This window comes from Anabrus simplex, chromosome 1 (assembly GCF_040414725.1).
Source record: "Anabrus simplex isolate iqAnaSimp1 chromosome 1, ASM4041472v1, whole genome shotgun sequence".
NCBI classification, from domain to species: domain Eukaryota; kingdom Metazoa; phylum Arthropoda; class Insecta; order Orthoptera; family Tettigoniidae; genus Anabrus; species Anabrus simplex.
In genome coordinates, this window is record NC_090265.1 from 97,266,059 (window position 1) to 97,292,723 (window position 26,665).

At 37.2% G+C, this 26,665-nt stretch overlaps 1 protein-coding gene across 2 annotated transcripts in view; it reads left to right on the forward strand.

The window, feature by feature from the left end:
* LOC136884362 (aminopeptidase N) overlaps window positions 1–26,665 on the forward strand; it is a 386,248-nt gene that overhangs the window by 120,452 nt on the left and 239,131 nt on the right. For both annotated transcript variants that reach the window (XM_067156506.2, XM_067156496.2), the window contains exons 4-5: window positions 3,110–3,265; window positions 9,035–9,373. In XM_067156506.2, the coding sequence (XP_067012607.2) occupies window positions 3,110–3,265; window positions 9,035–9,373 (495 nt within the window). The remainder of the gene's footprint in view (window positions 1–3,109; window positions 3,266–9,034; window positions 9,374–26,665) is intronic.

Consider the following 26,665-nt stretch of genomic DNA (forward strand, 5'->3'; position numbering starts at 1 on the left):
AAAACAAAAGAAATGATAATAGTACTATCAACACAGCAGAGCTTCCAAATGGAGAGGTAACTAGAAATGAAAATGAAATATTACAGGAGTTCAGTAGATATTTTAATCCCTAACTGAACTGTAATAAAACTGTCAACACACAAGATGACCCTCTAAACCTGGCTGGAAGTGGAAACAGCAATATGTAAGATGAAAAGCAACAAGTCTGCAGGATTGGATGAGTTCAGTGTAGACATGATAAAAGCACTTGGAGAAACTGGAATACAATGGTTGTATAGAGTACTAAATAAAATTTGGGAAGGAAATGAAATCCCCAGTGACTGGAGGCAAGGAGCGATTATTCCACTATTTAAGAAAGGTGACCGAAAGAAGTGTAACAACTATAGAGGCATAACCCTTCTATCTCATGGGTTAAAAATATATGGGACCATCCTGGAGAGAAAAATCAGAAAATTTATTGAACCTAAACTTGAGGAAGAACAACATGGATTTAGAGTGAACAGATCAACGCTAGACTTCATTTTTTCGACAAAAATGCTCTTAAAATACTGGGATAAGAATAGGACAGTTATAGTTGTATTCTTGGATATTCATGTACCATGTAAGCACATATGGGAATGTCTGAGATGTAAAGAAGTGCCAGATGAGATTATAGCTAAAGAAAAACAGTTATACTGAGAGACAAAGAGCTGTGTGCAAATTCAAGGAGGCAGGTCAAACTGTTTTGAAACCAAGAGCAGAGTCCAACCACTTCTCTTCATTACTATAATGGATGAGGTTATTAAAGCAGTGAAAATAAAGGCTCAGACAATGAATGCACTTGTATTTGCTGATGATGTTATGCTATGGGGTGAGACAGAAGCAGAAGTTCAAGCTAAACTAGATCTTTGGCAAGAAGAATTTGAAAGCCGAACTAAAATCGTTGGTTTAGTGATGAGTCAAAATCGTGAAACAGTCCACCTGCAAGTGCAAAATGAAGAAGTAGACATTATCAATAACTTCAAATACTTAGGGAGCTTCGTTTCTTCTGACAATACCATAAACTAAAAAAATAGGCAATAGAATACAAGCTGCATCAAAATTCTACCAGTCTGTTCATCGGTTACTTTGGAATGTCTCATTTCCCCAAGCTTGCAAGCTCATGCTGTACCAAACATATCTACCAATTCTAACATACAGACTGGAAGCAGCAACATTGACTAGATCTGCACAAAGTCGCCTACAGGCCACTGAAATGGAGTTCCTTTGGTCATGTCTCCAAAAGACAAGGAGAGACAAAATAAGGAATGATAGTATTCGGCAACAACTTGGATTGGACAGGAGCCTGTTGGAAACTTTAGAATTAAGCAGATTTTGATGGTATGGACATTTGAGAAGGATGACTCCAATTAGGACCCCAAGTGCATACTATGAAAGGAATGTTGTTGGTAAGAGGCCTCATGATAGTTGGGAAAAGCAAATTTTCAAAGACCTTGCCAAACGTGATGTAAATTGGCAGCAAAAGATAGAACATCAACTGTGGATGGACAGGACAAACTGAAAGAGGCTCGTAAACACCTGCACTTGGATTGTTAGAGCGGAAAATTAATGATGATGATGATGATGATGATGATGAATACAAAAGAGATTTACCAAGTTGTACTATCCTTCAAAGTAGTCACCAGCATCGTGTACAACTTGTTGCCAGTGATGTGGAAGACATAAGATACTTTTAGCAGCGTCTATTGTGTTGATAGTTCGAATGGAGAGGTCTACTACCTGACAAATCTCTGGATCAGTTCTTAGACAAATGCCATGAAGTAGTTCCTTCATCTTAGGAATCAAGTCAAAGTCACAAGGACTTAAGTTCAGGAAGTATGGTGGATGGTACAGCCATTCCCAGCCCTATTGAATGAACAAATCAGTTACAACTTGCGCTGTATGCGGCGGGCATTGTTGTGCAAAATGATGGGTGGGTTGTGCAGAAAGTGTCACAGCTTCTTTCTCAAAGCTGGTCACAGATTGTGTTCCAAAAATGAACAGTAATACTGTGCACTGACGATCTGCTGTGGAGAAACATAATGCATTAGGATGACACCTCACAGTCATACACAAGAATAACCATAATTTTTACATTGTTGGGGTTCGGACGAACTTTTGATCTTCGTGGTGATCCATAATGACTCAGTTTGTTTGACTGTTGTTTCAGTTGTGGCTTGTACGATTTGGTCCATGTCTCATCCAGCATAATAATACAATGTAAGAAAGCCTCTTCTTCTTGCTCATAGCAGTCCAAGTGGTTATGAGCAGCATCATACTGTAACCATTTCTGTATTTTTATCAAATTACGTGGAACCCATAGTGATGCAATTTTTCTCATGCTGAGACATTCCTTCAGAATGTGAAACACAGTTGTGCGCGCTAATCTGGTGACTCAGCCAGCTCACTAATTTATGGCGTCGATCAGTGTCCAGTAAAGTGGCAAGAGCATGCACTTCTTCTTCGCTAACACCAGGATGACCTAGCCGTCGCGTGTCTACCACATTTTGGCATCCCTCGTTGAAGGCTTTTACCCACTGTGCCACCGTTCTGTAAGACAATGCAGATTCCTTTCAAACCTTTCGAAGACCTTGATGACACTGTCATGCTGTATGACCTTTGGCACATTCAACTCCAACTCCATTGTTCCTGTTTCGAAAACATCATGACAACACTACCTTAGACCGCCAGCTAACACGAAGCTCTGTTCCTCTCGCCAGTTCGCATGCGCGTGGTGTGGTAAGGGAGAGTCCATGTGCTCTGAGGTATGGTAGGTATGTGACTAACATGTGCCATCAGCGACATTATTAGGTTCCATTGCATGGCGTCTACAGCAGTATTGCCACTATTAAAGCTCCAATCTTCGCAATTATTACTTGACCTATTACACTGCTCCAGAACTGAAAATAAATGTTAAACTATTTGAATGATGGCCAATGGTACAACCCTGTGGTTGCTGCTACATTGATCAGTGTTCATTTATCCTAAGCCTTCCTGGTCCACTATCAAATATCTGTTCAGTTCCCTATTTCATGTAAAATAAATGGAGTATAAGATTGTATCACAACCTTTTATACTGTTCTTTGAATAGATGGTTGGCAAGTACGCAATTTTCACCAACTGATGCACGACGCGCCTTTCCTTGCTTTGATGAGCCAGCCTTCAAAGCTCGGTTCCAGATCAGCATAGCACGGCCATCTTCCTTAACTTCCATGTCAAACATGCCTCAGAACAAGACTGAACCAGTGTAAGTATAAAGTTAACGACTCAGAAAAGATAATCTGTGATATTGATAAGCTAAAACTTGTAGCCAAGAATTTATTACAAAATGATGCCAAATATTTCATTTCAAGCTTGAAACAAGGTCAAAAGCTGCCATCAAACCATCTCGAGTTGATCACTTTTTATTTTTTTGCATACTGTTGACGCTTCTTCACAGAGAAACCAAAGAGAATTATAAATTAAATTAATGATTGATAGCTCATATCTTGTGAAGTGTGTCGTGTTTTTTTCATGTTCTGAACTTGCAGAGTAATCCAAAAAAAAATCTGAGTGCTGTTTGACTCAACCTAGCAAACAGGGTTATGTCAACTGCTGCTTTAAAGTACCATATATGGAAATGAGGTTTTGCTCACATGCCAGTCAGTCTTGAGTACCTACTTGATTGTTTGTATTATTTTATCATTGAGTAAGGTATTGGAAATGGGAAAATTTGAGTTTGAGTTTATACAAGTTATTATTATTATTATTATTATTATTATTATTATTATTATTATTATTATTATTATTATTATTATTATTATTATTATTATTATTATTATTATTATTTGTCATTTTTGTTGTTGTTGTCTATTTTTTCACATTCATAGATTACATAAAATGAGGCTTTAATCATTCATTAATTTACTAGTATTTACTTGACATAAAATTACATTACAGACTGTCTAAATATCAACTTTAATCCCTCATGTGAGTTAACATGTTAGCTCACAATGGTTGACCTATGATTCTTAGTGGGGAGGGAGCAGATACGTGAGAAGATCTTAATTTGTTTCATATCGACTTCTGAATGTAAAAACTGATCCATGATGTGTTCATCATTTAGGGTTGTGAGATGTCATAGAGGAGAAATAGGAGAAATAGTTTGATAGGGTGGATCATGGGAGACTACTGGCAAAAATGAGTGCAATTGGACTAGACAAAAGGGTGACTGAATGGGTAGCTTTATTTCTAGAAAAAAGATCTCAGAGATTTAGAGTAGGCAAAACTTTATCTGACCCTGGAATAATTAAGAGGGGAATTCCTTAAGGCAGTATTATTGGACCTTTATGTTTTCTTATATATATAAATGATATGAGTAAAGGAGTGGAATCGGAGGTAAGGCTTTTTGCAGATGATGTTATTCTCTATAGAGTAATAAATAAGTTACAAGATTGTGAGCAACTGCAAAATGACCTCGATAATGTTGTGAGATGGACAGCAAGCAATGGTATGTTGATAAACTGGGTTAAAAGTCAGATTGTGAGTTTCACAAATATGAAAAGTCCTCTGAATTTTAATTACTGCATTGATAGGGTGAAAGTTCCTTCTGGGGATCATTGTATCTGGGTGTTAATATAAGGAGAGATCTTCATTGGGGTAATCACATAAATGGGATTGTAAATAAAGGATACAGATCTCTGCACATGGTTATGCGGGTGTTTAGGTGTTGTATTAAGGATGTAAAGGAGAGGGCTAATAAGTCTCTGGTAAGACGCCAACTAGAGTATGGTTCCAGTGTATGGGACCCTCATCAGGATTACTTGATTCAAGACCTGGAAAAAATCCAAAGAAAAGCAGCTCGATTTGTTCTGGGTGATTTCCGACAAAAGAGTAGCGTTACAAAAATGTTGCAAAGTTTGGGCTGGGAAGAACTGGGAGAAAGGATACGACCTGCTCGACTGTGTGGTATGTCAATATGTTTAAAAATTAAAAATTAAAAATTAAAGTTGCCAAATTGGGCAAAGATATTAGCTGCTTGAAGCAATGTATTATGCACAATTTAACACCAAACTTTCTGAAAGGAGCGCTCAAAAAACATCGTACCGCACCACATTCCATCCAAGTCCAACAAAAAAATGAACAAAATTTGGTTGAAACACGAACTTTGTTTTTTATATAAGAAAAAATTGTTTTTAAACAGTAAACTTTTAAGGATTGGAATAACTTACCAAGGGAAATGTTCAATAAATTTCCAATGTCATTGAAATCGTTTAAGAAAAGGCTAGGAAAACAAGAGATAGGGAATCTGCCACCTGGTCGGTCGGTCGGACGGTCGGTCTACTGAATCAGCAGATCAAAAATTGCTTTAACTGTTGTTTAGTTATATTGGGACAGAACACCAAGTATATATATTCTTACTTCATTTTCAGACACGGTTCGGCATGCTCTGAGGAAAAAGCAAGTAGACAGACCAGAAATGCTATTTTTTTTCTTTTTTACCAATTGCTTTTACGTCGCACCGACACAGTTAGGTCTTATGGTGACGATGGGATAGGAGTGCGAAAGAAGCAGCCATGGCCTTAATTAAGGTACAGCCCCAGCATTTGCCTGGTGTGAAAATGGAAAACCATGGAAAACGAACTTCATTGCTGCCGACAATGGGGTTTGAACCCACTATCTCCCGAACACTGGATACTGGCTGCACTTAAGTGATGCAGCTTTCGAGCTCGAGCTCAGAAATGAAAATGATGAAACTTTGTACATAAAGTGTGTTAGTAGTGTATTTTGTGATTTAACAAGATTGGAGGTACAAAAAGGATTTGATACAGAAACAGGACTTCAATAGGGAAGCATGCTGTGCCCCATACTCTTCACTTCATCACAGTCATTGACAAAATTCACAAGTGCATAAAACAGAAGGTGGAAAGAAACGCAGTAAAGGCTCTACTGTTTGCAGATGACATAATGTTATGATATAGATGTTGATTCCCATAGGATGCCTCAAATATTTGTCCTGAATGAGTAAACCAGGAATCGGTTAGCTGGAAAATGTATAATGTCCAATAACGGACCATTTACATTTGTAACATAATGTTATGGCGAGAAAATGAAATGGAAGTACAAGAAGTAATGTATGGAATTAGGTTATTAGAAGATTTTGGAATGAGCATAAAGGAGAGTAAATCAGTAACCCTGGTGATGACAAATGGTAGGAAGAAAGAGGGAAGTTAACAGTTAACAGAAAACTATTAAAGCTGTGAAAAGTTTAAAGTCAGAAGTATACTCACAGAAGATGGGAAGTAACTGAGGAGTTAGGAAAGAGAGTGCAACAATCAAATGGCTTTTACTTGAGTGTGTGGGGTATACTGTGGAAACAAGACGGTGATGTAAATGCAAGACAGTTCTTTATTCAACCTATAGCGTACTGATATTAACAAATACAACAGGTACATGGACAATAACAATGAGATGAGAGTACAGAAGAGTTCACGTGGCTGAGACTAAATTCCTTAGAGGTATCATATGGAAGACAAGAAGAGATAGAATCAGAAATGAAGAGATTAGAAAGAGGACCAGAGTTTTAAAACTATAGGGCGGGATAGAAACAAGCATGCTGAAATAGTATAGACACATGATGTGAATCACATGGAAGGCATCGAAAGAAATGGACTGTTAGTATGGAGGAGAGAAGAGGAGGAAATATCAAAGACCAAGTGAGTGGCTGTGCAGTTTGGGTCCTGTAGCTGTCAGCATTTTCCTGTCCCAATGTCACCATAAGACCTATAGATCACCAGCCAAAAACTAGAAAAATCATCATAGCTCAAAACATTTCAGTTTATTTGTGAGCTTAAGCTCAGTTGTGATGCATATAGTGACTCCTGCTCAAGCCAGTACAGTTGGGCAATGGTACAAATGGATCTGCACATTTCCAAATACTAGGCTGGAGATTACTGTTTCTACAAGTACATTTTAATGTAAAAAGCATGGACATATTTGGGCCTGTACAGGAATACAGTTAATTTAGCTATACTCACTCAATCTTTTTTTTTTTTTTTTTGCAAGTTGCTTTACATCACACTGACACAGATAGGTCTTATGGCGATGGTGGGTCAGGGAAAGGCTAGGAAGTGGGAAGGAAATGGCTGTGGCCTAATATAAGTCAAGAATAACATAATATAGACAAAATATCAATTTGGTATGCAAGAATTTGCACTCTAGCAACTGGGGTGTGGGTTTACTTCTTGCAAGGTATTGTATTCATAAACTGTGTGAAATACTGATGTTTAATTTGTTAAGAAGGAAGCCATATTTTCCAGTGTCAACTTAGTTAATGTAACTTTAAAGCTTTCCAGTCTGTCATAAACACTAATTATAACACATACAACACTAACATACCTGTAAAAAAAAAACACACTTTTAAACAAAGAATTACATGTTTCCTTCTACAAGAACATTTTCAGATTCTATCAAATCACTTTAAATCATGCATATATAAATACAGTATTATAAACTTGTCATTGATGGAAAGTTGGAGATATTATGAACAAACAATAACAAATAATGGTTGTAGGTATTCAACTGTCACCTTATTAACTTATAGAAATGTTTCTGTACTTGTCGAAGTTGCTAATGAGTAGTCCATCATCTTCAGATATTGCTTCCGGACTGTGATCGTGAGATTGCTGCATTGTTGAACTCTGTTCCCTGGAGACAGAAGAGGGGAAGTAGGGAAGTGTTGTAGGCCATGTTTCTGTCCACTGGAGAGGGGAGGGTGATGTTGCTTCTTCATGTTATAATGTATTTTTATGTATTATCAAGTAAATGAAAGTTAATGAAAGTGATTAAATAAAGTATGGAATTGATATAGAGAGTATCTTGTAAGACATTATTTTTAGTGATAAATAATAACCTAAAAACAGTCTTGAGTAGCAAAAGATGCTACGTAAATTCAGAGAATTTACTACAGATGAGAATATACTAACCCACATTCCAGGCATTTAAGTTAGATTTCCTCCTGTGGGATTCATCAAGTGCTAGTGCAAAAAATGTAAATGACCATACATGCAAAAAATATTGCCCTTTTTAATTAACATCTGGACAAGATTTACATTTTTTGCATTTATTTTCAAAATTAAATACACACAAAAAATGCCTGCAATGTAGGATGATAATGAAATTAGTCCTGTAATATGTGTTCTTAGTGTTGATATGGTTCTTATTCTTCCACACCCTCTATCTGACTCCCTACCAGTGACCATCACCTCTTCATGTTCTTCCACCATTCTTCTCTGAACACTCTGTGCCAGTTCACACCTCTACTCTACACTGCTTCTTCTACTTCACTTATTCACCTCTTTCTTGGTTTCCCCCTTGGTTTTGTTCCGGTTGCCTTCCATTTCATCATTGCTCTAGGGGTTCTCATTGTCTCCATCCTGCCAACGTGGCCACATCACATCAGTCTACTGGTCCCTATTCTATTTTGTAGCTTCTCTATCCCTAGCTTTTCATGTACTGTATCAGTGTGTTCCTCGTATGGTCATTCCTCTTTCCAAGCATGCTTCTAAGGAACTTCATTTCCACTTCCTGTATCCTGCTTCCCTCTCCGGATGTTGTAATCTAGTTTTCTGCACCATATGCCAGGATAGGGACAAAATAAGTCTTATATAACATTTTCTTGGATCAACATGGGACCTTTTTATTTCATACTACCTATATCCTTTATTCTCTGATAAAATCATCCTACTATTTGCACCCTGTTACTGATCACTTGTTTTATAGTCTCATTTTATAAAACTACACTTCCCAAGTACTTGAAGGTGTCACTTTATACCTCATAATAATATATTCTTTCTGAAATAGAAATAATTATGACATCAGGTAGTATCTCTCATATAGCCCACTGATTTAACAAGAAGTAATAGGCATTGCTTTCTAATTGACCCTAATACAAAATAAGTAATAGGGATTTTGCTAATACAGCTTTTGCTATCCCTGTGGAGTATGTATCACTACAGGATGGTTGTATGTACTACAGCACAGATATGCCTGGTTGGTGGTGGGACCACTATCTGCCTACACTGCCCATGTCAACTTACTTGGTGGCATTCATTGTGTCTGACCTGCAAGGCCGCCTAGCCCCAGGGGGATCTACTAGACGCAAAGCTGATGACTTGAAGAGTAATGTGAACTTCCGTGTTTGGGCACGTCGGGATGCTCTTCAACAGACGCAGTATGCAGCCCAGATTGGTCCACATATCCTGCAGTACCTTGAAAATTACTTCGGTATTAAATTTCCGCTACCCAAACAGGATATGGTTGCACTTCCAGACTTTGGTTTTAATGCCATGGAAAACTGGGGTCTCATCACATACAGGTAATCTTGTTTTCTAGCACACAGTATATAAAGTAATACTACCAAGTTCATTTAACTTACTACTTGTGTGGGTAGTATGACATGCCATTTTGACTAATTGGAAATGTCTTCCAGATGCTATACATCTTTAAAAATATTATGTCTATTTATATATTCTCATTTAGTATTTCTTTGATATTTAAGGGTAAATCTATAATTTCCAATAATTCTTCTTTATGAAGTTGTCAATATACCGCAAAACAGGGTAACTTCAGCCACTTTTTTGTATATTTTTTAAATTAAAATGTGAAATATTCCCTCTAATTTTCTGAAAAATATCATATAAATCCTGCCCTGTTTGTTCTTCATTTCTAAATATGAATATAATTCTAATTGTTATTCAGTGTTGAAGTTTTCTTCGATGTAGTATTACTTCGGCCACTGTGAATGTTTTTTAAAAACCTGCAGAATGCCCACAATCAACAAACACAAACAAATTAAAACGATTTGTGGTGAAACAGAAGTACAGTGATCAAATTCACATTTTCCATAAAGAAGAGACTATTTTATTTAGCCTAAACATACAAGCATTGTTTGATATTGCAAATTACATGTTGCATTGCATAAATATTTGTAATAGTACAAAAGGTAATAAATAACAGGTACGAAAATCATAAAGCTTAATTGTATGGAGAGAAAAAGGAGTTCGGGAAAGAAGCAATTTTGTAGACTGTTCTCATAATACACTGTCTTCTAAATTAGAAAATTCTGGACTGTCAATCAAGTTCTTAAATGTGCATCGTCCATGTCACTGCCTTCCATATTTCATTCCCTTACTTGCACCTGATAAAAGCATCATTTTTCTGACATTTATGAATATGTTAACGTGTTATTTCCAACGTTCTCGCAGCATAGCAACCATTTTTGCTCCAGAAAATCTTCACTGCTAACAGTGAAATGGCACACTATTATAATGGAAACTCACCAACTTGGTGTGACCGTCATTAAGGTACAGTAATTTACTTCGATATCTCTTTGCAATGTAGAATATCGTAGCGAAGCATGGGTACATTTGCTAGTAAATTTATATTATTTGTGAAATTCTACTCATTTTATCTTCTGTACTTACACATATAATCAAATCATATACAGTTCGTGTAATTACTTCAAATAATACTATACAACTGCTATAAAATTTAAATTTACATTGCACTTTTATTTTTTGCCCATTTTGGTACTTAATATGCATAATGACGTGCTGCATCTTAAATAAAGCCCCTTTTGCCACCGCTTTTCAGAGTTCCTGAATTGCCTTCACAGCTACCATAACGATCCCAGGGCCCTCAAAATCCCTACTGTACTTCACCCCTATAGGAAGTCCCCTACTTTGGCTGTCCAATCTCCATAGACGGAATTAATTTATTCAAAAAAAGTCTTTATTTACAATAATCTGCACAGGTCAAATGCCCTCTAACATTTCTTTTCTGTGTTGCTGTTTATTCTTTTCTTGAATATCTGTACAGATTTTGGAAAAGGATCAATCACTTCCTCTGGTAAACTGTTCTACTTCTTCACAACCTTCCCAATGAATGCAAATTTATCCCAATCGCTTCAGTTAAATTCCCTTCTAATTTTATACTTGTGGTCAGCCCTGTCAATATAGTTATTTGGTAATTGATGTCTCTCACAGATTTCCTCCCATGCCTCCTCTGCGGTATAGGCTGTATATAATCCTATAAGTCTAGTTTTATTCCTTCTCTTACTTAAAGTTTCCCACCCAAACAATATTTTTGATACACTACTTTTTCTCCTGAAATCCCGTTACAAATCTTGCTGCTTTCCTCTGCACACCATCTATTTCTTTTATTACGTATTCAAACACTGTTTGCATATTCCAATAATGGATGAACCATACATATGTAATGCTTCTCTTTTAATTCTTTGTTGCATCCTTTAAGTAGTCTCATTATGACATGTAACGATCTGTATGCTTTCCCAATAATGTCATCAATGTGACCATCCAGTGTAAATTACTATTACTTTCAGATCTCATACCTAAGTATTTGCACTTTGCAGTAACTCCAAGAACCAGGCAGTATCCATCAACTCAAGGTACTAAAAAATAACCAAACTAGTTTTGATATAGACGTTGATTCTCATAGGGAATCTGAAATATTTGTCCTGAATGAGTAAATTTATAATACCAATATAAATGGTCCGTTATTGGACATTATAAATTTTCTAGCTAACTCATTCCTGTTTGCCTGCATTTTACCCCTGTGTGCTAGGTTGGGCTCATCAGATGGTACCTAGCACACCTACCAATACGCATGGCTAGTGCATACCATGGAGGCCGCTGCATAGGCTATTTGCAGCCACCAGCAGTGCCAATGCACTATGACAGACTTTGTCTCATAATCAAAAATTGATGCCTGCTTGGCCAACTTACCTACTCGATTGTGAATGGCAGTAGACCGTTATCATCACAACTCCGCAATTCGTACTCTACATTGGAACATACCCCTCCACCTTGTTGTGAGCGTGGTCATTTCTCAGAAGCGAATAGCCTTCAAGATGAGACAAAGAAGACGGTTAACCATATAACCTGCAGCCACTGAAACCCTCCCAGAACTTTATTAGCTTTCACCGTTGACGAATATAAAGAAAGATGTACTCTTGGAGGATGCAGGCAAAATACAATGGCATGACATAATGAACTATAACAATCTAGATGATAAAGTCACCTTCTTTAATAGCAAAGTAACAGAACTATTTGACAAGCATGTTAACTAGTAAGATATGGAAAACAACTGGGGTGAATATTTCTGCAACCTCGTCCATTCGGTTGTCTGCTAATATGCTTTACCCATTTATATGAAAGACATGTAGGGCTCCGGAATGTTGTGAAATGAAATTCTTAAGAATACTAGCGGTACTTTGGTCAAGGTTGGTGCTAGAGAGTGAGGGGAGTGGGGACAGCAGAAGAATGGGAGAGGGTAATTGGTCTGAGGCAACATAAGGTAGCTGTTGAAATCGACTAGTGACATCTGAGGAATTTATTTTGTCACTTGTAACTGTTGCCAACTATAAACAAGTGGAATCAGAGATTAAGGCTTTTTGTAGATGATGTTATTCTGTATAGAGTAATAAATAAGTTACAAGATTGTGAGCAACTGCAACGTGACCTCAATAATGTTGTGAGATGGACAGCAGACAATGGTATGTTGATAAACGGGTTAAGTCAGGTTGTGAGTGTCACAAATAGGAAATGTCCTCTCCGTTTTAATTACTGCATTGATGGGGTGAACGTTCCTTTTGGGGATCATTGTAGGTATCTATGTGTTAATATAAGGAAAGATCTTCATTGGGGTAATCACATAAATGGGATTGTACATAAAGGGTACATGTCACTGCACATGGTTATGAGGGTGTTTAGGGGTTGTGGTAAGGATGTAAAGGAGAGGGCATATAAATCTCTGGTAAGACCCCCACTAGAGTATGGTTCTAGCGAATGGGACCCTTACCAGGATTACCTGATTCATGAAGTGGAAAAAATCCAAGGAAAAGCAGCTTGATGTGTTCTGGGTGATTTCCGACAAAAGAGTAGTGTTACAAAAATGTTGCAATGTTTGGGCTGGGAAGAATTGGGAGAAAGAAGATGAGCTGCTCGACTAAGTGCTATATTACATGTAACTAATTTCATTATTAGACCCGTATTGAACTATGCTATGATATACTAACAATTTGTTGGTTATTTTGATCCACCTTTACAATACAAATTACAGTTTGTGTTGCTAAGTTGTAATGTTACAACACTAACTTACCGGGACATGTTTCGCTTTTATTCACAAGCATCATCAGCCTATACAATTGCCTCAAGGTTTGTCATATTTGGGTTGTTGTTACAAATTTCATTACATTGAATGTAAATCTAATTTCAGTGATAACAATATTTAAAACAAAAATAATATACACATTAAAAATTATGACAATATGATTTGCAATGTTAAAATGGATAAACTCTTAATTCTAAAACACATTGACGTCCAAAACACAGTTTTTACAATTTGAAAATTTGGCTAAAAATTGTTTGCAATGTTAAAATTAAATTTTTCAACTATAATTTGGCATGAAAATTTGAGTCATAAATATAAACATAAATATTGGATGTTAATATATAGGAGCCATAGTTTCTGAAGTGCGTTGGTTTCTAGAATACAGTAACATTTCAGTATTGAGAATTTTAGTTAAGAATTGTGCTCTCTGAATAATGTTATTTAAAAAGACTGTAATTTTGCATTATGCGTGATTAGTCATGATGATAATCTAGAATTGAAGTCTTGAGTTCATTGGAAAATGGCTTCTAGATTTGATGAGGCTTGCTGCTGCAGTTTGGCAATTTGATCAGAGGAAGTATTGACATATTTAATTCTTGTTTGTAGCAACCAGACTCTCCGTTGGAAGTTGATTGTTTTGATGTAAGTTATGGTTAAAAGGGGCTTCAATCCAAATTTTGAGTATCTGATTATGTTTCTTTCGATTTATGGAATGGAAGAAGCATCTGGAACAAATGGAAATGAACTTAAGTAATATTGTGTGTGTGTGTTGTGCTTGTAATGTGAGTGTTGATGTTGCATTATCACTTACCCTTTGTCTGCGGCTACAGAATCTTGTGGGCCTTATTGCGTTACTGTGACTACTGTCTGTTGTGGCTCTACTCCTTGTGTTGTACGTATGAAAGAGCTGTTGTGAAGGGCGGGTAGGGGGTTGAGGGGAAGAGATGTTGGGCGGGGCGTTTGCTATTGACGTGCTACGTGGTAGGAAATTCTTATCTGTTGTCGAGGTGGGGGTAGAGGACGATCCTGCAGGCGGGGCATTAAGCTTTGGCGTGTTATGTGGAGGGGGACTTTTTTGCGTTGCCGAAATGGTTTCAGTTGTGAGTGTATTTAGATTGAATATTTTAAAGAATTTGCTTTTATCTGATTTGAGATTTCGTAATAATGTTGGCAACTGCTCTATTAATGGACTTTTTATTTCGACCGCGTCATTCAAGTTTTTTCCTTTATTAAAGTATTGATCCAAATAAATATATATGTTTTCGAATTCTGTCATTAGCTTCCCCTTTTCGATTCTTTTGATTATTAAGGTCTTTGTCTATTGAGGTGTAATGATGGCCGGTTTCTTTCATATGATTACTCATTGCGGAATATTTATTGTGTTTTAAGGCATTAAAGTGTCCCATGTATCTGGTTAGGAAACTGTGTCCAGTTTGGCCAACATATGAAGATTTACACTGTGCGCATGTTAGTCTGTATATTCCGGAGCCTTGAAATTTGTTATTGTAGGCATTTACTGTGTTATGTTTAAAAAATAAGTTTTTGTTAGTGTTATATGTTTTAAAGGCTATTTGCATATCTCGTTTTATGAGTGGGTTTGCTATTTGGTGAATCTTTGAACTGGTGTAAGTGAAGGTTGCGTATTTGGATTTTTTAGTCTTTTCCGATGTGAGGTTTGTGGCTATTTTGAGCTTTAGTTTGTTGATGATTCGATTTACTATGTCTGCTTTATATCCATTGGCTAGTGCTAGTTCTTTTTTAAAATTTATTTCTTTGGGGTAATCACATAAATGGGATTGTAAATAAAGGGTACAGGTCGCTGCACATGGTTAGTCAGTAAGATTGCTAAAGATATCTGTTTTTTGAAAGAATGTTTAAGGTGCGGCGTAATACCGAAATTCTTAAGATCTACCCAAAGAAAGAACATATCAAGTTCAAAACCTCTTGACACCCAAAAGAGAGTAAACAAAATATGGCTAAAAAATGAATTAAAGTTACTGTACAGAAAAAAATCGCTACTAAACTTACAGCTCTACAAAGCACACTTAAGTATATCCCATTTTACATCGCCTTTAGACTGGAGCTCCATTTAATATTGAAAAACTCTCAAACATCTTAGACAGAAAGCAAAAAACTCTAGAAAACAAACTAAAACACCTAATAGAAGATCAAAAAAGTTAACCGTTAAAGGAAAAAAATGATTCAATTCCTTTAAAGATAAACAACCCCGCGACAATTAATTTATCTGACACCAATTTTTCTGAAAATGAAATGAACATACTCAACAAAGGAACTAAGTTCAATTGGCCTAACCCGTACAAAATGGAAGAATTAACTATCACAATAGCGGAATCTGAAGCAAATATAGTGAAACCGTACAGTGTCCTGTACAGCTCATGGGAATGATGTGGGCCTTTCTACTCCATTAAAATTACTCCTAAAGGTCGCGTCATTGGTAGCAGTATGGGCGAAGGGGATCGAGCGGCGTCCGGCCAGAACGGAACCCGCGAAGGAGCGCCTGGGAAACAAAGGGAAGACAGAGCAAGAGCCAAGCCCCCGCGGAAATACGCTCTCAACTTGCAGAGAGAGATAGAAGGGGACGCGATGCTGGAGTAGTCAGATACGCCCCGAGGTGTGGCTTAGCTTCCCAGAGTTCCAAACTAACATAAGGAACTTCCGGTTTTTTATGCACGTGTCACGGGTGCCAACGTCGGATTTTGGCGCGTAAAAATGGGATGATATTTTTGATCCAGACATAGGAAAATTATGTGAGACGCACCATTGAATAGAGCGGAATTTTCTGCGGTTCCCAGACTAAAAATATGTAATAATTTATTCAGGGGAAGAAATGAGGTCACCAGCTGTCAAGATGTAACATATCGCTAACACATGTGAAAACAACGGCGTCACCCAAGCTAAGAGTCGCGCTTAAAAGATGACTCCACCCCCAGAGGACGCTAATGAATTAATCAAAGGCGGGAAGCAAATTACCGTACATAAAAACTGCCGATCGTAGGTCCAGCACGCCTTGCTCAAATGAAAGAGGAGACAGAGGGCTACAAGATGCACTATTTAAATATCTTCAATTCTTGGTATGAAAGGAGCTCTTGTTCTTAATGAACCGTGAACGTTGACGCCCCCAAGCTTCCGGCGGGCAAGATAATATAGGCCGGGCAGGCCATTGCAGAGACAGTTGTTCTTGGCGGGTCGTTGAGACGGACACTGTGTCCCGCGGTGCTCCAGTTTACAGTCAGAAACCCTGACCGCTTACTGAAAGTGCTATTGTGTCCAGCACGCCTTTGTGAAGTGAACGGGAGGCCAAACGAGCCTAGGTGAATTGTTTCTGTGCTGCGTGTCAAACTAGTAACTCCGCGAGCATAATTTACAAACAAATAGCAGAATACGGCTGAGACAGTGCCGGTTTAATGAGTCAGTGAAATTCATAATTTGGTATCACCCAAAGTGTTACTTTGAATCAGGGGCTCGAGTCTCGTGAGCCACCCGATTCTTACTGTGAACGCGCCCGCCGTGGTTTGAAAGACCGTCTTATTCGTGGGTGTAAACTCTGAAATAGAGGCCGTGTGACGAGTGTAAAGTGTACCCATCTTGGATTACTGTAAGATTTCAGCTGTGAACGAGTTCCCCAGGATGTCGGACTTGTATGGACCAGGGATGAAGGACTGCACGCCCGCCACCTACCGAGTGGTCATGGAGTACTAAGAACTTCACCATGGGTCTCCCGTGGAAGGAGAAACAACGGCCACCAAACAGATGAGTGATGTCCAAATTTAATTTCTAAACATGATATAACCGGGGGATAGGATTAGCTTTCTTTTGTAAATATCAAAATGTTGTAAGATAATGCATGTCCTATATGGAAATTTTATTGATCTTTAGATAGCTGAAGTAAATTCAGGGGAGCTAAATTCCCGGACGACTCATTTTGTTTTTCTTAATGATTAGCTTATCGTGAGGGTTATATTTCTAGTAATCTGTAGAATGTCCTAGCAAATATGGGAACAAGGTTAGGAGAATATTTGAGTTTCCCATAGGGGTGGTTGGAACAATAGTGCTGGCGAGCAGGGAAAACCATGTCAAAATGTTGGTAGTTACTGTCGCACGTAGCTGTCGTAGATGCCGGGGAAACTCATGGGTCAGTCAGACAATGCATGCCTAGCTTACACATCTAATCAGTGCATGTACAGCAAGAAAGAAGAAATCCCGACCGAGAGAGGTATATGTGTGTTATTTAGGTAGGTGTGTGGAACCATGTGCAAGTCTCCCGTGATTTTTGGATTAATTGGCCAGAATGGTTTGGAGTGTTTTTTTTTAATCTATAGCCGGGGTGAGGCCCAGAGGCAGGAGTCTCTAATCTTTGGTCAGAAGATTTAAATATAAGTATAGTTCCTGTGGCAGGAACGAGGGGTCATGAGAGCCATATGCCCAAGGGAAGAAGATACGCGATATGAGACGTAGTGAGAGGGCCGAATGCCCGAGTAATTTTACGATGAAATGGGTTAGAAGTGATTGTGCCCACAGACGGCGCTCAGCGATAATAATGAAAGAGAATAAAAGAGTATTTTATGGGAATTCCACGATAATATGAATAAGCAAATGAAATGGGCCATGGATATGTGTCTCCGAGACGAGAGGGTGAACGTTTGAGGGAGAGAAGAATCTGGCGTGGCCAATGAATGAGAAATGGCCGTGCGAAGTGAATGACCGCCCTCCCTTCCTTGTTTTTTTTGTGAATGTCTGGCTCTCGCCCTCGTGACAGAAGGATCCCGTATGCACCATTGTATTAAGACCTGGGAGCCCTGGCTCTCCACGCGCCCCACTGTTTGGTTTAAATGGCCTAGCTAAGAATACTTGTATAATGATAATATCACGGTGATTTTTTTAAAGGTATTTAATAAATGAGTAGGGATCTCCACCAGATATCCGGTGATATGAGACTATAGCGATTCTAGGGATCTACAGAAACCCACGGTACCTCTCGGTCGGGAGTCTGCCAGTTCGACTCCGGATTATGATGGCGCCCTTGAGCGAGCTGCTCCAGGCTTGCGCCTTGGGCCGGAGACATTGATAACCATGCTGTTCTTTCTAGAAATGGCTCTCCTTTGTGTATGAAGTGTATATATCCATATATCAGTGTATGTTTCGTAATTATGTGCATATATTTTTGAGTTCAAACAGAACCTATATGCACGTTGTGTGGTCTTGGTGATAGATGAGGAGTCCGGGGTTTAGCTAAACGGTATGTGTGTTTGTTTGTGTATCATGTAAATGTTTCCTTTAATATGATAAAGTATGTAGCGTAGGCCCCGGTTATGTTCGTGCTAAGAACAACAAGTAATATGTGAATAGGGACATCAGGTCATCTCACGGTGTGATCGACAGAATAATATAAAATTTTCATGAACGGTCTGAACTAATGAGGAGAAATGAACGATAGCAAGTCGCAAAACCTCAATCATACCGTTATGCAGACGACGCCCATGGGCGATTCGTATTTTAAAGTGATTATTATTTTCTTTTCCTCCCATATGTGGACAGTCATTGTATAGAGCTGTGTCAACTTCTTAAAATTGTCATATTTGAATAAATTCGTATTCGTAAACCCTATTTTATGATTCTTGTCATTTGTAGCAGTGCTAAGCAGTATCCAATAGGCATTTGAACCCAGAGATCCTACTTTCATATCATAGACATAAGGCTCCATCTTAAGTATTTGTTTTCTTTCTTTCGAACGTACCACTCCCCCAAGTGCTCATGCTGCCGGGCCGGCACAGAAAGTAGGAAGGGGAGCGGTTCGAAGCTCGTTAAGCAATTCGACCCGCTCTTCAATCCAATCTCATCCGTGGGTGTTTACCCCGTTACGTGGAGGCATTCTTATGCGTGGGTCATCCATTCGAAGCCCGGAAGGGTGTAATAGGGAAACTGCCGGCAGAAATACAAAATGACATTAAATATGAAGTAAAAAAGAAACTCCCAAGTCTAGTAAAAGAAATGAAAACTAATTCTGACCAGACCCTCCTAAAACAAACAAAAGATTTAAAGACAAAAATAAAAGATAACGACATTATCATGACTAAGGCAGATAAAGGCGAAACAATAGTCCTAGTAAATAAAAGTGACTACATCAAAAAACCGAAGAATTCTTTTCTAATAAATCTTACACTATAGTAAATAAAGACCCGATCTCTAGAATTCAAAGGAATCTAAAAACAATCCTTAAAAATTCAATTTGTTTATTTAACGAGCAAGAACAACAAAAAATGGTCAACATGAACCCAACATTACCCAAGGCAAAGGCACTACCTAAAGTACACAAAAACAATACACCCATTCGACCAATTATAAACAGCAGAAATAGCCCAACATATAAAATATCAAAATGTATACATCAGTTCCTCAAAAAGCATTATAAGTTCCAGAGTAACTCCTCAGTTAAAAACTCAATTGAATTTTGTGAAAGATTAAAAAACTTCAACTTACAACCCCACCATAGAATGAGCTCGTTTGACATTTCCAATATGTATTCAAATATCCCCATTAAAGAAACGATCGAAATTATTAACTCAAACCTTCCCAAATATAGCAACTTGAGTAAGCTAGAAGTAGATGAATTTATTACACCACTTAAATTCGTACTAAATAATAACTATTTCACCTTTAACAATAAAATTTACCACCAATTAAGTTTAGCCATGGGTGACCCCAGCTCGGGAATATTAGCAGATATTTATATGGATAACATAGAACATAGCATTATAAAACCAAACATAGAAGGAATCTGTCTTTGGCTGAGATTTGTTGACGATACATTTGTAATAACAGACAACCGAAAAAATCCTTGAATTTTTAAACAACATCGATAGATACGTAAAATTTACCAAAGAAGACGAAAACAACAACTCATTGAATTATCTAGATGTTACTGTAACACTTCTAAAATCCAAATTTGATTATCAGATATACAGAAAACCAACACACACGGCAATAACAATAAGAAATGACTCACTCCACCCCAAATCCCACAAACAAGCAACCTTTTTCAGTATGGTCTACAGCGCCTACAAAATACCCTTATCACCAGCGAATTTTATAAAACAAATAAATTTTATAAAAGAACTAGCACTAGCCAATGGATATAAAGCAGACATAGTAAATCGAATCATCAACAAAGTAAAGCTCAAAATAGCCACAAATCTCACACCGGAAAAGACTAAAAAATCCAAATACGCAACCTTCACTTACACCAGTTCAAAGATTCACTAAATAGCAAACCCACTCAAAAAATGAGATATGCAAATAGCCTTTAAAACATATAACACTAACAAAAACTTATTTTTTAACCATAACACAGTAAATGCCTACAATAACAAATTTTAAGGCTCCGAAATATACAGACTAACATGCGCACAGTGTAAATCTTCATATGTTGGCCAAACTGGATGCAGTTTCCTAACCAGATACATGGGACACTTTAATGCCTTCAAACACAATAAATACTCCGCAATGAGTAATCATATGAAAGAAACCGGCCATCATTACACCTCAATAGACAAAGACCTTACAATAATCAAAAGAATCGAAAAGGGGAAGCTAATGACAGAATTCGAAAACATATATATTTATTTGGATCAATACTTTAATAAAGGAAAAAACTTGAATGACGCGGTCGAAATAAAAAGTCCATTAATAGAGCAGTTGCCAACATTATTATGAAATCTCAAATCAGATAAAAGCAAATTCTTTAAAATATTCAATCTAAATACACTCACAACTGAAACCATTTCGGCAATGCAAAAAAGTCCCCCTCCACATAACACGCCAAAGCTTAATGCCCCGCCTACAGGATCGTCCTCTACCCCCACCTCGACAACAGATAAGAATGAGGAAGAAGGAAGGACAAATTTAGACATCAAATTCTGGGAAAAGCGAGCACGTGTTCAAGCGTTGTAACAACAGCTACTGTATTTCGACCAGAATAATTCAAACTGATCACCGCCTATATTTTCAAAGGAGCGTCATGTTGCCATGGATACTGAGTGAAAGGGCTAATAGAAGAACAGTTGATATCATGGTTGGGACCCATCAACTTTAATATCTGGAGTGGGGAGAGACGTGTCAACTGATTGGACCACGTGTAGCGACCTGTAATAAGAGCCAGAAAAGGTTATAAAAGGGCGTGTTGGAGCTCTTGGCATCAATCTTCTTGATTATTCTTCTATCTTGTATTTCGCTTTAGGTCTGATAACTTGTCTTATGGTTGTTGTACCATAGTGGACTAGTGTGATAGTTTATCACTTCTACATTCATTACTTCGTTACCACGACGTGGTACTTAGGAATTTCTGAATGATGGGTGTATAGCCACTCTCATCAGGAAGTACGAACAGCTCTGTATTAGACCAGTTTATACCAGTCTAAGACAATAGGTAGTATTAAACTAGATAGAAATGAAACTTCAGTGCACATTTTCAGTAAAGTTGGAAGGATTGTTAATTGAAGATCCTCTCCACATAACCCAAGGAGGTTTTTCTAACTATGATTTAGGGCTCATCTCCAATATATGGGATAGAGCATAACAGGGAGTGATAGTTTCAAAACCATCATCCAATTAGTGGTTGATGCAATTTGCAAGGCAGGAATGGTACTTAGCTGCAGATGAAGATATCTCAAAGACGACCGGTGATGTCTCAGCTACAAGGATGGAAGCTTTCCAAGGACCAGCAGAACAAGACTACATGGTGAGCAAGCGAGTTAAAAATATTGCAAGTTTTCGCGAAGTAGATTCATTCATCTTTTTGTTAAATTCATTTCCTATTTTAAATTCAGTTCTCGTTAAACCATCGTCATTTATATTCAATATAATCAATAGTATTTTCCTAGTTTACTTTAATCAATCTGCCTTAATTAGCCTTTTGATTTCTAATTCTCCTGCTTAATGATTAGTGCACTATCACCCCATCCCTGTGATAAGAGTCCGTCCAAGCTTGATTATAAATTTTTATCTTTAAGTCATCAACTTAAAGATTGGCGCCCTTAGCTTGCATGGTTGCATTTCTCGTTCAATTATTGTTCTCCAAGAGGGGAAGTCACAATAATGCAACATCAAAACTCACATTACAAGCACAACACACACACACACACAATATTACTTAAGTTCATTTCTATTTGTTCCAGATGCTTCTTCCATTCCATAAATCGAAAGAAACGTAATCAGATACTCAAAATTTGGATTGAAGCCCCTTTTAACCATAACTTACATCAAAACAATCAACTTCCAACGGAGTGTCTGATTGCTACAAACAAGAATTAAATATGTCAATACTTCCTCTGATCAAATTGCCAAACTGCAGCAGCAAGCCTCATCAAATCTAGAAGCCATTTTCCAACGAACTCAAGACTTCAATTCTAGATTATCATCATGACTAATCACGCATAATGCAAAATTACAGTCTTTTTAAATAACATTATTCAGAGAGCACAATTCTTAACTAAAATTCTCAATACTGAAATGTTACTGTATTCTAGAAACCAACGCACTTCAGAAACTATGGCTCCTATATATTAACATCCAATATTTATGTTTATATTTATGACTCAAATTTTCATGCCAAATTATAGTTGAAAAATTTAATTTTAACATTGCAAACAATTTTTAGCCAAATTTTCAAATTGTAAAAACTGTGTTTTGGACGTCAATGTGTTTTAGAATTAAGAGTTTATCCATTTTAACATTGCAAATCATATTGTCATAATTTTTAATGTGTATATTATTTTTGTTTTAAATATTGTTATCACTGAAATTAGATTTACATTCAATGTAATGAAATTTGTAACAACAACCCAAATATGACAAACCTTGAGGCAATTGTATAGGCTGATGATGCTTGTGAATAAAAGCGAAACATGTCCCGGTAAGTTAGTGTTGTAACATTACAGCTTAGCAACACAAACTGTAATTTGTATTGAAAAGGTGGATCAAAATAACCAATAAATTGTTAGTATATCATAAGTGCTATATTCCGAGCTGTCAGCGGGGAGATGACGTGGTATGACATTAGTAGACGAATAAGTTTGAGTGGCGTTTATAAAAGTAGGAAAGATCACAATATAAAAATAAAGTTGGAATTTAAGAGGACAAACTGGGGCAAATATTCATGTATAGGAATGGCAGTTAGGGATTGGAATAACTTACCAAGGGAGATGTTCAATAATTTTTCAATTTCTTTGAAATCATTTGAGAAAAGGCTAGGAAAACAACAGATAGGAAATCTGCCACCTGAGCGAATGCTCTAAATGCAGATCATGATTGATTGATTGATTGATTGATTGATTGATTGATTGATTGATTGATTGATTGATTGATTGATTGATTGATTGATTTTACCAAAATGTACAAATAAGCACGAGGGGATGGAAGGAATTTATTGTTAAATGAAATAGCGAGGTGCAGGTAAAGAATAAACTGTGCATAGAATTCCCTATTGGTTTAAAGTATGACTAAATTAAGTGTTGTGTCTAAATTAATAAAATATGAATTAAAAAGTATTTAAAAATGAAAGTTGTTAAATGAATCATTAATCATAAACAAATAAGAAAGCAAATGCAATTATTTAGTTAAATATATAGATAAATAGTTGCCAAAAGAAATTTTAACTAAGCTAATGAGAATAAATGATAAATAACTAAACTAGTCTAAGATAAAATTTAACGATCCTGAGAGAAATAAATATGGACTAATCTAGGGATATAAACATTCAGTTAGGTGCACTCAGTTCAGTGAATTGTTACCTTCAGCTGCTGTCACTGCCCTTAGGAATGTCACTCAGCCGGTTATTCTAATTTTGCTGCCATCTGGTTTCTTAATAATGATATCTCCACTCGAGGTCCAACAATTGCCTTAAGAATTGCCAATCTGGTGAAGGTTAGATCCTTGCAAATAGCTATAGGTGTACCTTTCAACTTTTGCTTATTGTGAAACACTTCCTGCCTTGTTCGATAAGATGTGAATTTTACAATGTTTGGCCAATGTTTCCCTGGAGATTTAGCTCTGACTCGGTGACTCCTATCAATGTTTTACAAATTCACATGCACACCTGTCTCTATAAAAACATTTACTGCAATTTCATCTGTATTTTCACTCACACTTTCCTGTACCTCAAAAATTCTAATGTTAGCTCCTCTACTGTATTGTTCCAGTGAGTCACATGGTGCAGAAAAGTCCTCCCTCAACAAGCAGATTTCATTATCCCTCCTCTCGTGTTTTGCATTCAATTCTGCCACAATTTCAGAATTGAACTGGAGAGATTTTTCTAGTTCCTTTATGATGAGTTCTGTCACACACTCCGATATGGTGGCTGCTATCTTTTCAACAGAGCTGATGGTTTTGTTTAATATCCTGGTGACTGCATCTTCAACAGGGTTGGCACTGCTGTGGTTGGCACTACAGCTTGGCTCACTGGTGTTGTGCTTGCTGTGACCCATATTGCCTGAGAAACACTACTCAGTATTGGTGACCTGATTTTTACAATGACTAATACTGGCTGGTTTGACTCAACACTGTATGACACACTCGTGTACCACTTATTATATAGCTCCCTTTAGAATAACACCTAATTCACTTAAACTGAGAAACCGGTCTTACACACGTCCATCACCCATGAGCACCAAAGAAGATGGATATTACTATTGCTGATCCCGACTTCCATATCCCACAAACTACTGGATTGTTGATTGGTGCCCAGTTCTTCTTGCAACTTCTAAAGCCGGAAAGGAAATGTTATCCTGGATACCCTGTTATGCAGAACACGCATTTGGGTTATATGCTCAGCGGAGAAATACCAGCAGCTGCAAGGCAAAAGCAACAATGAACAAACATCATCTAATTCTCTCTTTGTCAGATCTGACTTGCAACTGGAGAGCCAGTTGCAGGAGTTTTGGGAACTAGAAGAACTCAATCAAATAATTCATTCGAAAGAAGGAAGGGAATACAAAAATCATTTTAAGGGAACAACCCTGGGGGATGCATTTGGTAAGTATATTGTCCAACTACCAAGAAAGAGTGAATCAAAACTTGGAGATTCAAGACTACTCACTGAGCAGAGTTTCCATCTTCTTGAGAAGAGACAGCAAGAGAATGGGAACTTGCACAAAGACTACGTCAACTTCATGCATGAATACCAAGAACTAGGACACAGGGAAGAAGTTCAGGCTCAAGTTAAAAATGATAAAACAAGATATTACATGCCTCACCATCCAGTCTTCAAGAGTACCAGTTCCACCAAGAAAACAAGAGTTGTATACAATACTTCAGTAAGGACTGATAATAATGTTGTACTAAATGACATACAAATGGTAGGCCCCATTATACAAGAAGATCTCTGCCCTGGCAACCTTTTATTCACCAAAGATGACAACTTATCATCGTTGCATTGGAGAAAAAGAAGTTGTTAATGCAGTGTATCCTGAAGGTGATAGTCTCGTCTGAGTTGCCACAGTAAAAACAATCAAGGATAGGATTAAATGTCCTATCAATGAAGTGCATATACTTCCAAAATCAAAAGATGAGTTAAATAACATCTGTATAAGTATATTGTTTGCTCTGGTGGGTGGTATGTTTGATATTTAAACGTATTTCCAATCATTTTTCTTTACAAAATTGTCAGTATATATTAAAGAATTGTATTGTAAAAACGGCTAAGTTTTCCATGGTTTCCCATTTTCACACCAGCCATATGCTGGGGCTGTTTGTTCTGGTGGGTGGTATGTTTGATATTTAAAGGTATTTCCAATCATTTTTCATTACGAAATTGTCAGTATATATTAAAGAATTGTATTGTAAAAACGGCCAAGTTTTCCATGGTTTCCCATTTTCACACCAGCCATATGCTGGGGCTATACCTTAATTAAGACATTGTCACCATAAGACCTATCTGTGTCAGTGTGGCGTAAAAAGCAAATTGTAAAAAGAAATAGTAAATGGCTACTAGTAAACAACATTCTTGTTCAGTATTTATCAATCCATCTTGAGATCATATGCATGGCAGTGTAATAAAATATGTTTTTATTTTTATTTTACTTATTTAAAACTCCATACTGTAAGTAGGATTTTCTTACTGTAACCTTCAGCTATTATTTTTTCAATTTACATTTCCAGTATGTATGCCCAACCCTTGTCCGAATTCTCCACGGGTATGAAGTGAGATGAATCTTCATAGCAAGTTTCTAACATAGAAATACCATATTACAGGCAATGCAAACTCATGATAATAGATTTGAAGAATGACCTAAAGATTAGAAATGGAGGACAGTGGTGGAACAATGGAAATTATGGCAGACAGTAGGGTGATTCAGATCACAATTTTGACACAGATCAAGCATTAAATGGTAAAGAAGAGGACAAGGATGAATAGAATAAAATATCAACTTCTGATAATGATTTGTTAACTATGTAAGTATTATTT